The 11,621-nt window shown below is 43.8% G+C and overlaps 1 protein-coding gene across 1 annotated transcript; it reads left to right on the top strand.

The window, feature by feature from the left end:
- The first annotated feature begins 6,739 nt into the window (after nt 1-6,739).
- On the top strand, nt 6,740-11,207 carry LOC100682450 (MLO-like protein 13). Its single transcript, XM_044563253.1, has 13 exons — nt 6,740-7,205; nt 7,347-7,404; nt 7,738-7,892; nt 8,138-8,254; nt 8,335-8,436; nt 9,106-9,180; nt 9,281-9,369; nt 9,451-9,500; nt 9,756-9,796; nt 9,894-10,103; nt 10,200-10,267; nt 10,349-10,409; nt 10,508-11,207. The coding sequence occupies exons 1-13, from the start codon at nt 7,083-7,085 to the stop codon at nt 10,853-10,855; spliced, it is 1,497 nt and encodes a 498-aa protein (XP_044419188.1). The 5' UTR covers nt 6,740-7,082; the 3' UTR covers nt 10,856-11,207.
- The last annotated feature ends 414 nt before the right edge of the window (nt 11,208-11,621 follow it).

Below are 11,621 nucleotides of genomic sequence, written 5' to 3'. Positions count from 1 at the left end.
AAAGAGAGGTTTTCACATATAAATATACTATCTTGGACATTTTTTATGATTGTGAGCACTCATTAAAATATGACATGCTAAAAAGTTGATGTTGGACAAGGAAGACAACGTAATGGGTTATGTCTTCTTATATCCGAAATAAATTATATTGTCATGGATCATCCAACATGTTGAGCTTACCTTTCCCCCTCATGCTAGCCAAATTCTTTGCACCAAGTAGAGATACTACTTGTGCTTCCAAATATCCTTAAACCCAGTTTTGCCATGAGAGTCCACCATATCTACCTATGGATGGAGTAAGATCCTTCAAGTAAGTTGTCATTGTTGCAAGCAATAAAAATTGCTCTCTAAATATGTATGATCTATTAGTGTGGAGAAAATAAGCTTTATACGAGCTTGTGATATGGAAGAAATAAAAGCGACAGACTGCATAATAAAGGTCCCTATCACAAGTGGCAATATAAAGTGACGTTCTTTTGCATTAAGATTTTGTGCATCCAACCATAAAAGCACATGACAACCTCTGCTTCCCTCTGCGAAGGGCCTATCTTTTATTTTTGTCTTATACCTTATAAAAGAGTCATGGTGATCTTCACCTTTCCTTTTTACACTTTATCCTTTGGCAAGCACTATGTGTTGGAAAGATCCTGATATATATATCCAATTGGATGTGGGTTTTCATAAAGCATTATTGTTGACGTTACCCTTGAGGTAAAAGGTTGGGAGACAAAACTATAAGCCCCTATCTTTCTCTGTGTCTGATTAAAACTTCATACCTATAAGTATTGCGTGAGTGTTAGCAATTGTGAAAGACTAAATGATAGTTGAGTATGTGGACTTGCTGAAAAGCTCTTATATTGACTCTTTCCGATGTTACGATAAATTGCAATTGCTTCAATGACTGAGATTATAGTTTGTTAGTTTTCAGTGAAGTTTCTGATTCATACTTTACATTGTGAATAGATTGTTACTTCAACATAAGAAATCATATGACAATATTTATATATGTTGCTATTCTAAGAATGATCATGATGCCCTCATGTCCGTATTTTATTTTATCGACACCTCTATCTCTAAACATGTGGACATAATTTTCTATATCGGCTTCCGCTTGAGGACAAGCGAGGTCTAAGCTTGGGGGAGTTGATACGTCCATTTTGCATCATGCTTTTATATCGATATTTATTGCATTATGGGCTGTTATTACACATTATGTCACAATACTTATGCCCTTTCTCTCTTATTTTATAAGGTTTACATGAAGAGGGAGAATGCCGGCAGCTGGAATTCTGGGCTGGAAAAGGAGCAAATATTAGAGACCTATTCTGCACAACTCCAAAAGTCCTGAAACTCTACGAAAGTCAGTTTTGGAATATATTAAAAATATCGGGCGAAGAAAGCACCAGAGGGGGGCCACCCACCGCCACGAGGGTGGAGGGCGCGCCCTACCCCCTGGGCGCGCCCCCTGCCTCGTGGGCCACCTGGCAGCCCCCTGATGCCCATCTTCTGGTATAAGGTGTCTTTTGCCCTGAAAAAAATCAGAAGGAAGCTTTTGGGACGAAGCACCGTCGTCTCAAGGCGGAACCTGGCGAAACCAATCTAGGGCTCCGGCGGAGCTGTTCTGCCGGGGAAACATCCCTCCGGGAGGGGGAAATCGCCACCATCGTCATCACCATCGATCCTCTCATCAGAAGGGGGGCAATCTCCATCAACATCTTCACCAATACCATCTCCTCTCAAACCCTAGTTCATCTCTTGTATCCGATCTTTGTCTCCAAACCTCAGATTGGTACCTGTGGGTTGCTAGTAGTGTTGATTACTCCTTGTAGTTGATGCTAATTGGTTTATTCGGTGGAAGATTATATGTTCGGATCCTTTATGCACATTAATACCCCTCTGATTATGAACATGAATATGATTTGTGAGTAGCTACGTTTGTTCCTGAGGACATGGGAGAAGTCTTGTTATAAGTAGTCATGTGAATTTGGTATTCGTTCGATATTTTGATGAGATGTATGTTGTCTTTCCTCTAGTGGTGTTATGTGAACGCCGACTACATGAAACTTCACCATTGTTTGGGCCTAGGGGAAGGCATTGAGAAGTAATAAGTAGATGATGGGTTGCTAGAGTGACAGAAGCTTAAACCCTAGTTCATGCGTTGCTTCGTAAGGGGCTGATTTGGATCCATATGTTTCATGCTATGGTTAGGTTTACCTTAATTCTTCTTTCGTAGTTGCGGATGCTTGCGAGGGGGGTTAATCATAAGTGGGATGCTTGTCCAAGGAAGGGCAGTACCCAAGCACCGGTCCACCCACATATCAAATTGTCAAAGTAACGAACGCGAATCATATGAGCATGATGAAAACTAGCTTGACAATAATTCCCATGTGTCCTCGGGAGTGCTTTCCTTTATATAAGAGTTTGTCCAGGCTTGTCCTTTGCTACAAAAAGGATTGGGCCACCTTGCTGCACCTTGTTTACTTTTATTACTTGTTACCCGTTACGAATTACCTTATCATAAAACTATCTGTTACCGATAATTTCAGTGCTTGCAAAGAATACCTTACTGAAAACTGCTTGTCATTTCCTTCTGCTCCTCGTTGGGTTCGATACTCTTACTTATCGAAAGGACTACGATAGATCCCCTATACTTGTGGGTCATCAAGCAGCGGCGTGCTGGCGGGCTGGATCGATCGAGCCAGCGGGCTGCAGCGGCCAGCGGGTGATCGGGGCAGCAGCTGGGGAGCACGCGAGCGGCGGCCGGCGCGGGAGGTGCGCAAGAGGCGGCGGCTAGGTTGCGGCGGCGGCGGCGCGGAGGAGCGCGACGGCGGCGGCAATGGAAGACTAGGGTTAGAACCTAAAAACTGATACCATGTATGTTGTGGGAATTGCACGTAGTATTGCTCTCGTGCATAGGCACGTATATATGATGTACAAAGGTGGGCCACAGACCTCAACTATACAAAGAACTAGGAGGCGGGCCCAATACACAATATGCACATAACACATATACTCAACAGTTCGTACCAATGATTCTTGACTGGTCCCACTCATGAGGCCACATGCATGAAAACTATCGCTTTAGTGTCACCAAACCCTGCTATCATGAATCAGGCCGCGTTAGAATCAAAATTCAAAATTCGAACTACCATTTGATTGAATCCCAACTGAAAATTGAAAGTTTCCAGAGAAATTTAAACAATTATGAAACTTCATAAATAGTCCTAGCACATTTATGGCCTCATTGATTCAAGGAATTCCATGTGATTTTGTAAGGAATTCTTATGTAATTTCACTACATTTGTCGTTTGACTTACAAGATTAGAATCCTTACAAATTTTCATAAGAATTCCTTGAATACTACTTTGGAGGCAAAAAGAGTCATCCACTTAAACCTCTAGTAACAATCCTTTATTTTTCATGTGCCATCAAACACATCCTGATCCAAGTTCATGTAATTTCTTAATAATATATGTCTAAAGAGTTGAAAGTGCATATTTATTATACCCTAGCGAGTTTGATGATTTATGAAAATCACTTGAGAGGATTAATGATTTCAATTAGTTTATTTCAGGGGTTAGAACTTAGAACTATTTTTCATGTACAACCATACATGTGCTCGGCTATATGTGAAGATCATCGGTGGCCCCACAAACAACTTTTCTAGTTATTGTCATCCTCAAGATTTTAGCATGTATTTTTTAGTCATCCAAGATTCACATTGAATATAGGACAACCGCACTACAAAGATGGGCTCAAGCAAGTACTTTGGTATGAACTACAAGAATAGATCCTAAGCCAAAGTTATCTAAAATCCACTTCCTTACCAATCTTTGTATGTGTTTCTCTAACCTTAGGGTTGTTCATACTCATAGATCAAACCCATTTTCAGTTGCTCAGAACTGCGGCTATGGCATAGCGCTTTTATACAAATTCTCATTCCAAGATCTGCTATATTTGAAATAATACAATTGAGCAACTGTTTTTATCAGTACTTCTTATATATTCTGTCTTTGAAGAAAAGGCGGTACCTTTTTGTGTTTGGAACCACCACTCACTTTGTAATCGGTACTTTCAAGTATGGTATTTCTCCTAGTTCTTGAACACTGTCTTGGCCATATAAACTTATTTGAACTAATTCGGCAGTTGCGCCATTGCGACCAATGCTAGCTTGGATGTGAGCAGACTACAAGGATTTTGAATCTTTGCTTTTGTAAGTTGGTGTTTCCTTCAATTTCGTTTCATACTTGCTTTTCAAATTTGAATGTTTATGAAAAATAAATTCAAACTCATCTTTTATAAGAGAAATTATCTTAAAACACATCTTAAGAATTGCACTCTTGTTGTTAAGTATGCCTTGAATATGTCTCATTGTGCAACTGTGACGTTTAAAAATCTATAGGAGGGAACCATGTGGAGTGAAGGGATGAGCAGTCGATTTGCATATACCGACATGACAATCACATATGTGGAGCAAAGAGGATAGAATTCTTGACCCGTCACTCAAAATTTGGCTGGTTATGGATATGCTCTAGAAAAATTGTTCACGCGGGATGTGTCCTAGAAAATCTGCTCCAAGTAGGGGTATGCCTTTTTCACTAGCCGAACATCAAAATCTTAGCTGAAAAGAACCTTTTGCATTCAACATCTCAGTGAAAGTTTGCATATCACTTTCTTTGTATATGGGCAACATTCACCCCGAGGGTGTCATTACTGATACTGTGTTTACAGGTAACAGATCAACAACTTGGCAGGCTATTGAGCATGGACTCGAGCTGGTCAAACAAGGGTACATATGGCGGGTAGGGAATGGGGCAAGTATCCGTGCTTGGAGAGATCCCTGGATCCCTAGAGGACCGACCTATAGGCCGATCACTCCCAAGCGTAGATGCAGACTTAAATGGGTTGCAGATTTTTTGGTGGCTGATGGAGCATGGAATGTTCCATTACCCAGGCATCATTTTTTCCAGGTTGACGTAGATGAGATTCTGAAAGTCAAGGCCTCGAGAAGAATGAACGATGACTGTATTGCCTGGTACCCGGATAAGCACGGAATTTTCTCTGTCAAGTCGGCTTATAACATGGCTCGTGATAGAGTTATGGATGTGCAGGGTGTAGGTGAATCAAGTGTACGACCAGATGGGTCAAGACCGGCGTGGAAAATGTTGTGGAGTTGTGGTGCTCCTCCAAAGGTGTGTGTGTTTGCATGGAAGGCAGCAAGGGGGGCGTTGGCTACAAAGGAAAATAAACGACGTAGACAATTGGAGCATGATGGGATTTGTACCATATGCGGTTAGGAAACAGAGTCAAATTTTCATGCGCTGGTTCGATGCCCACATGCTTGTAACTTATGGACTGTCATGAGATTGGTCTGGGACCTTCCAGCTGATGACCTTCTCGAAGGTACAGAACCAGAATGGTTGCTGTTGTGTATTCAGCAGCTCAATGAGACACAAAGGATGTTGTTCCTCATGTTATTATGGCGTATATGGCATGTCCGCAATGAGCTTACCCATAACAAGCCAATCATCCCGGTTGAGGCCTTGAAGAAATTCCTATGCAGCTATATGGAATCGTTGCTACTGATTAAACAACACTAGGAGGTGAATGTGTTGAAGGGTAAACAGGCTGTTATTTTCTCAGGCCAGGCAAGTCATAAGGGAGCTAGGACGACCCTAGTGAAGATTGTAAATTGGATTCCCCCACCATGTGGTGTTGCCAAGCTAAACATCGACGGATCCTTCGTCCAAGCGGATGGAACAGCGGGCGCTGGAATGATACTCAGAGACCACAAAGGTACAGTAATTTATGCGGCTTGCAGGTCGCTCTTGAACTGCTCGGGTGCTCTTGAGGCTGAGCTTGCAGCGTGTGACGAGGGCCTACGACTGGCGCTACACTGGACTCAACTACCGCTTCAGGTGGAAACGGATTGCTCCGAAATCATCAAGCTGTCCTACAGAGCGCTCTAGTAACATGTATCAGGTGACTGAGATCGCTGAGATGGCGAAGAGCGACCTGTACATTTCCGGAAAATTTGTAGATCACAAAATAATGCTGCTCATGCTATGGCAGCTCTAGGTCGTAGTCACCAACGCACTGCTTGTTGGTTAGCAAACTCCCCATAGGAGATTAGTATTATCATTTCAAACGATTGTAAGGCCCTGGTTGATTAAATGTTATGCTTTCCCCCGAATAAAAAATATTCACCCTACTCGTGGGAACTCTTTTGAAAGACTGAGTCAATAAATATTAAAATTGACGAAGTCTCCACAGGCATCTAATAATCAACGAGAATTTCGTCTCCCACTAAAGAAACATTGTCGAAAAGTCTAAATGAATTCAAAAAAAAGAGCAATGTATTAAATATAGTAAACTAACCATTTAAGCTATGCTCACTTCGCTATATCGGCGACATTTTGGAAAGCTCAACAAATAAAACCAGTTCAACTCTGTAATCTTAAAAACCAACCAGATCCAAACTAGAAGCAACTAATCCAGTCGGAACATATAGTAAGGTAAAAGTTACCACAAATCTAGGTTTTCATGGCCTGACGTACACAAAGGCAACGTCACAGGAGCCACAGAATTCGTCGACGGTTCACTGCCTCCATCCATCCATCCATCTATCACCACGAAGGCGATTCCCGTCCAAACATTTTGATACCTGACGGGACACGTGCGCGCATCGTTCCTTTTTTTTTCCTTTGGCGTCTTCTTCCTGCTCTCGCCGTCGAAGTCCCGAAACGCGCCGGCCGCTCACGAGTTCCACAGGCGGGAACAAAACTCGAAAGCGAAGCGAGGCCTGGCGCCTCGCGGGGGACGACAGCGACGGGAGTCGAGAGGCCGGGCGCACGGTCACGTGCGGCGCCCAGCCCGCGCCGCGCCGGGACAAAGGGCGCTCGCGGGACCCCCGGGGGCGCTGTCCCCGCCGCAGGACCGGCCCGTGGAGTGGGCCGCCGCGCAGGTCGCTGCTGCAGTGCCGTGATTCCCCACCACCGGCGTGCCTGCCTCCTCCTATATCAGCCACATGGTGCGGGTAGCGGCTTCGGCTCGGCAAGGCGGGAGAGGAGAAGGAGGAGGAGATGGGGCAGGAGGAGGAGGCGCAGTCGCTGGCGCTCACGCCGACGTGGGTGGTCGCCTCCGTCTGCCTCGTCATCGTCGCCATCTCCCTCGCCGCCGAGCGCCTGCTCCACCGTCTCGGCAAGGCACGGCGCACCCCGACCTGCTCCCTCCCTACCTATCTGCTTCCCATTCCTGTTATAATCTCTGTTACGTTTCTAAAGCATATTTAGTCTTCCTGTTGAAGTTTTCGATGATATGCTAATAAGAAACCTTTCTCTCTGCAGGTGCTCAAATTCAATGGGCAAGAAGCACTATTCTCAGCCTTGCAGAGAGTCAAAGAAGGTAGCATTATCCTCGGATTTAGTTAGATTGCTGCATAACTTCCTTTTATCTTTTCGATATCACAGCAAAATTTTACCTCATCAATTATCTCAAGCACCATGGCTGCTAGAACCTGAAGATACAGATCTTCTGATGATCTGTATATGTGCTACTTGTTTCCTGATTAAAATTGCAATGGCTGAACTGATTGTAATAAATATGGAGAGTAACATCAGATACCAACCAACAAAAGTTTCCATGACACACAAAGCAGAATGTCTCGTACCAGTTCATTCCTGCTGTATAAAACTGTTTGTTCGTCTTGCCTAATCTATTTATTGGTTACTTGTGCAGAGTTGATGATTCTGGGTTTCATTTCCTTCCTACTAAGCGTCTGTCAAAATCTCATCAATCGCATTTGCATCCCGGAGAGCGCTGCACGAATCATGCTTCCATGCATTGAAGAGTCCAAAGCCAGAGAAGATGCTGCCAAACTCTGCAAGAGAAAGGTAGACCATGAACTGTGAAGATAGTGCTGTCTTCAAGTTTAGTGTGGTTCATTATTACCTAAATATCTGCTTGTAGCTTCAGTGAATACTGTTTTCCTTTGATAGTACTGCTGATGTAGTATTCTGACTAGCAAAACATAATCACTTCTGTTTAATGGTAATTGCTAGACATTGCCTGTCCCAAGAATCGCAAAGAATATTTGCCAGATTGGTCATTCTGAAACATCATTCTTGTCCTTATGCAGGGTGAAGTTCCCATGCTATCTGAAGAGGCTCTGCATCAGCTGCACATCTTTATCTTTGTACTTGGTGTGGTGCATGTTTTGTTCTGTGTTACAACGCTGTTACTTGGTGGAGCTAAGGTATAACTATTACTGGGGATGAATACGTAGTTCACGCGACATGATAGTGAAGGTAACAAATTTAGGGTAAGCTCTTGTAGATGAGAACATGGAATAAATGGGAGAAAGAAATTCAACAAGGAAGACTCAACGAGCGTGAAAAGAGGCCAGGCTGGATGAAACCATCTGCTGTAAGATGGATTGTAAGTAATATAACCCTCTTATTATGCACTTATGCTTCTCTTTTGTTATAAAGTCAATTGTAAATCCTTAATTCGTAATACAAATGACAATTGCATGAGAATTATTTGGGTTTACCCAAGTAAACTTAAGCTGCTTTTAAGGGGTTATCAATTTATTTTCGCAAGAGAAACGTGCTAACAAATCATATTTTACATCTTAAACGCCATGGCTGCATATATGAAATTAAATAGGGGAAGGCATCCCAGCACGTTACGGAATATTCAATGTGTGGTCAAATTTTTATTTGCAAAACGTGAGTAGAACACTTGAAGATGGTTCATTGTCAGCTAAGGATAACAATGATCTGGAAAGCTACTATGACATGACGATATTCTCATAGCATGTGCATGAAGTGCAGTGTGGTGTTGCACTTCGTTTTGTTATTTCAGGTCTCTCTGCAACAAGAATATCATGACCAAACCAAACACTAATATAGCCTTAACTGCAATGAACTGACCACAGTAAAACATTTATTATGGCCGAGTATCATAGCCTCTGCATAGTTATTGCAATATTTCTGTGCTATATGAGGCATTCTTTCAGTTACAAAATTTCCCCAAATTCAAATTTTGAACTCGGTATATTATATTTATGATGATTTCAAAGGTTTTATTCCCATATGATTTCAGATTGCATTCTTCAAGCAGTTTTATAATTCTGTCGGTAAACCAGATTATCAAGTACTCAGATCAGCTTTTGTTCTGGTAAGATACTAAGACGTACTGTTCAGTGACTTCTGCACAATCATGAGTGTCCTGGTTTTCCTACTGAACTAATAGGATACTTGCCATTCCCCCCTCCCAGCGGCACTACCCAAATCGCCCAGACTTTGATTTCCACAAGTACATGGTTCGTGCCCTTGAGCATGATTTCAAAGAAGTAGTTGGAATCAGGTTAGTATTGGGTAAAGTTCCAACTTGGATTGCATAAATAAAATTAGTTTGGTTTACCTAATGATGCTCACATGCATGCAGCTGGTACCTATGGCTTTTCGTTATCGTCTTCCTGCTGCTGAATATAAATGGTAACTCCTAAACTGAGAAAAGTCCCCTCGTATATTTGTTTGCCCAAAGATACACAGATCCTAGGAGAACAACACAATTTAGACTTTTAACCATGTTTGTGATCGTCATGTCCGGCAGCGCAAGTTATGCTACTTGATTAGAACAACTCAGAACCACAATAACAACTTAACAAGTAGTTTGTGTTGGAATTGTTTGAACTAGCATGCTTTTTTTTTTCTTTCTCACTGTTAGTTCTTGATCTACTGTCAATGCAGGGTGGCACACATACTTCTGGCTGTCTTTCTTGCCCTTGATTGTAAGTACCTTAACAAATCCATGGCACTCTAGTAAATACATTCTCCAGTTACCTCCATGGAAGAGTTTCTTACTGCTCTGGGTAAATAAACCTGCAGCTTCTGCTTATTGTTGGCACTAAGCTGGAGTACATCAGCACTCGATTGGCTCAAGAAGCAGCGGATTGTTCTGATGAAGCATCAGGAAACCCATGGACGAAGCCATGCAAGGAGCACTTTTGGTTTAGCCACCCTAGGGCCGTCCTCCATCTGATCCATTTCATCTTGTTCCAGAACTCCTTTGAGATGGCATTTTTCTTCTGGGTCCTGGTATGTCCTGAAATTACTAACTGCCTTTAGTCTGCAGTCTGTACTAAATGCATACAATTAAAGAAGCATGGGGATATCTGACTGGTACGTTTGCAGGCAACATATGGGTTCGATTCATGCATCATGGAGAACAGATCATATGCACTCCCCAGACTTGCTATTGGGTTAGTACAAAACCTCCACTATCTTTTTCCCGTTAGCTACGGCAACTAACGGACAATTCTTTTTCTGTGTCAAATATTCAGCATCATCGTTCAGGTGCTCTGCAGCTACAGCACCCTGCCGCTGTACGCCATTGTCACCCACGTACGCTCTCGTTACACCATTAATTTCACCAAGAACACTGCTTGATTGCTTAGCTAGTAGCTGGTCGTAATATCGTTATGGATGGTCGATCATATCAGATGGGCGGCGACATCAAGCTGCAGGCGTTCGGCGAGCACGTACACGTGTCCGTGCACAGCTGGGCGACGGACGTGAAGAAGAAGGCGACGTCGCTGCCGGCTCATCCGAACCCGCACCCGCACCAACACCCGCACTCGCACCTCCGGATCCCGTTTCTCAACAAGAAGCGGCACAGCGGACGTGGCCCCGCAACCGAGGAGGCCGCGGCGCAGGCGAGGGCGACGGAGCAGCGCGCCGGTAGCTCCAGCACGCCCACCGCGCCGCCGCCGCAGCGGGCCGACGACCTAGAGGAGATCGTGACGACCACGGAGGAGGACCATCGTCGTCGCAACGCCAGTTTCTCGTAGCTTCGTACATGCTCGCGTTACTAAGTCCTAACGGTAGGCCGGGCGCGTCGGCCGTGTCTCGCTGTGACGCCCACGTCTTCATCCGGCCGGCAGGACCTAGTCGAAGCTACGCTGTTGCCGCCGCCGAGGCATGCTAGCTCTGAAGCCTGCAGGTTGGATAAACTACTTATAACAGACTAGCTAGGACATGTTTCGCGCGATCTCAACACTTCGAAACTTTGACAATATAATATCGCCTCGTTTTACCTTAATTAACTCTTTATGTACCGTATCTCTGAGCAGTATATTTGCTCTTATCATGATTTTTCTCCTCTAAAATAAGCATTTCTGAGCAGTATATTTGCTCCTATCATGATTTTTCTCTTCTAAAATAAGCACAAGCATGCGGATCAAATATTGAAAGAAGAGAGGGTAAAGAAACCCATCCACGGTTGTAGGGCACACGGTCTTACAAAAGAACTAAGGGCATCTCAAGGGAGACGGCAAATAGCTCCGGTATTTGTCCGTTTTTATGTCCGCACATGGTCCACGGGTATGATGCGGGAGAGAGACATTCAACCCTTGTCACGAATTAATCCTTATTTATCCGGTTGGAAGGAGAGAGAGAGGAGGGGACTATGCATGTGCGGAGAGAGAAAAGAGAGGAGGGTCACGTGGTGGCTTTTTGTTGGTCAAGTGGATGTTCGGACACCGGTATAACCCCCATGTTTGTCTTGGTTTTGTCGGAAAACGGACATCCGGACAACTTCGCGGATCGATGGAGTCT

Source organism: Triticum aestivum, chromosome 6D (assembly GCF_018294505.1).
Source record: "Triticum aestivum cultivar Chinese Spring chromosome 6D, IWGSC CS RefSeq v2.1, whole genome shotgun sequence".
Classification (NCBI taxonomy): Eukaryota; Viridiplantae; Streptophyta; class Magnoliopsida; order Poales; family Poaceae; genus Triticum; species Triticum aestivum.
Note: the sequence above shows the minus strand (reverse complement) of the source record. Positions and strands in the feature narration are given on the sequence as shown.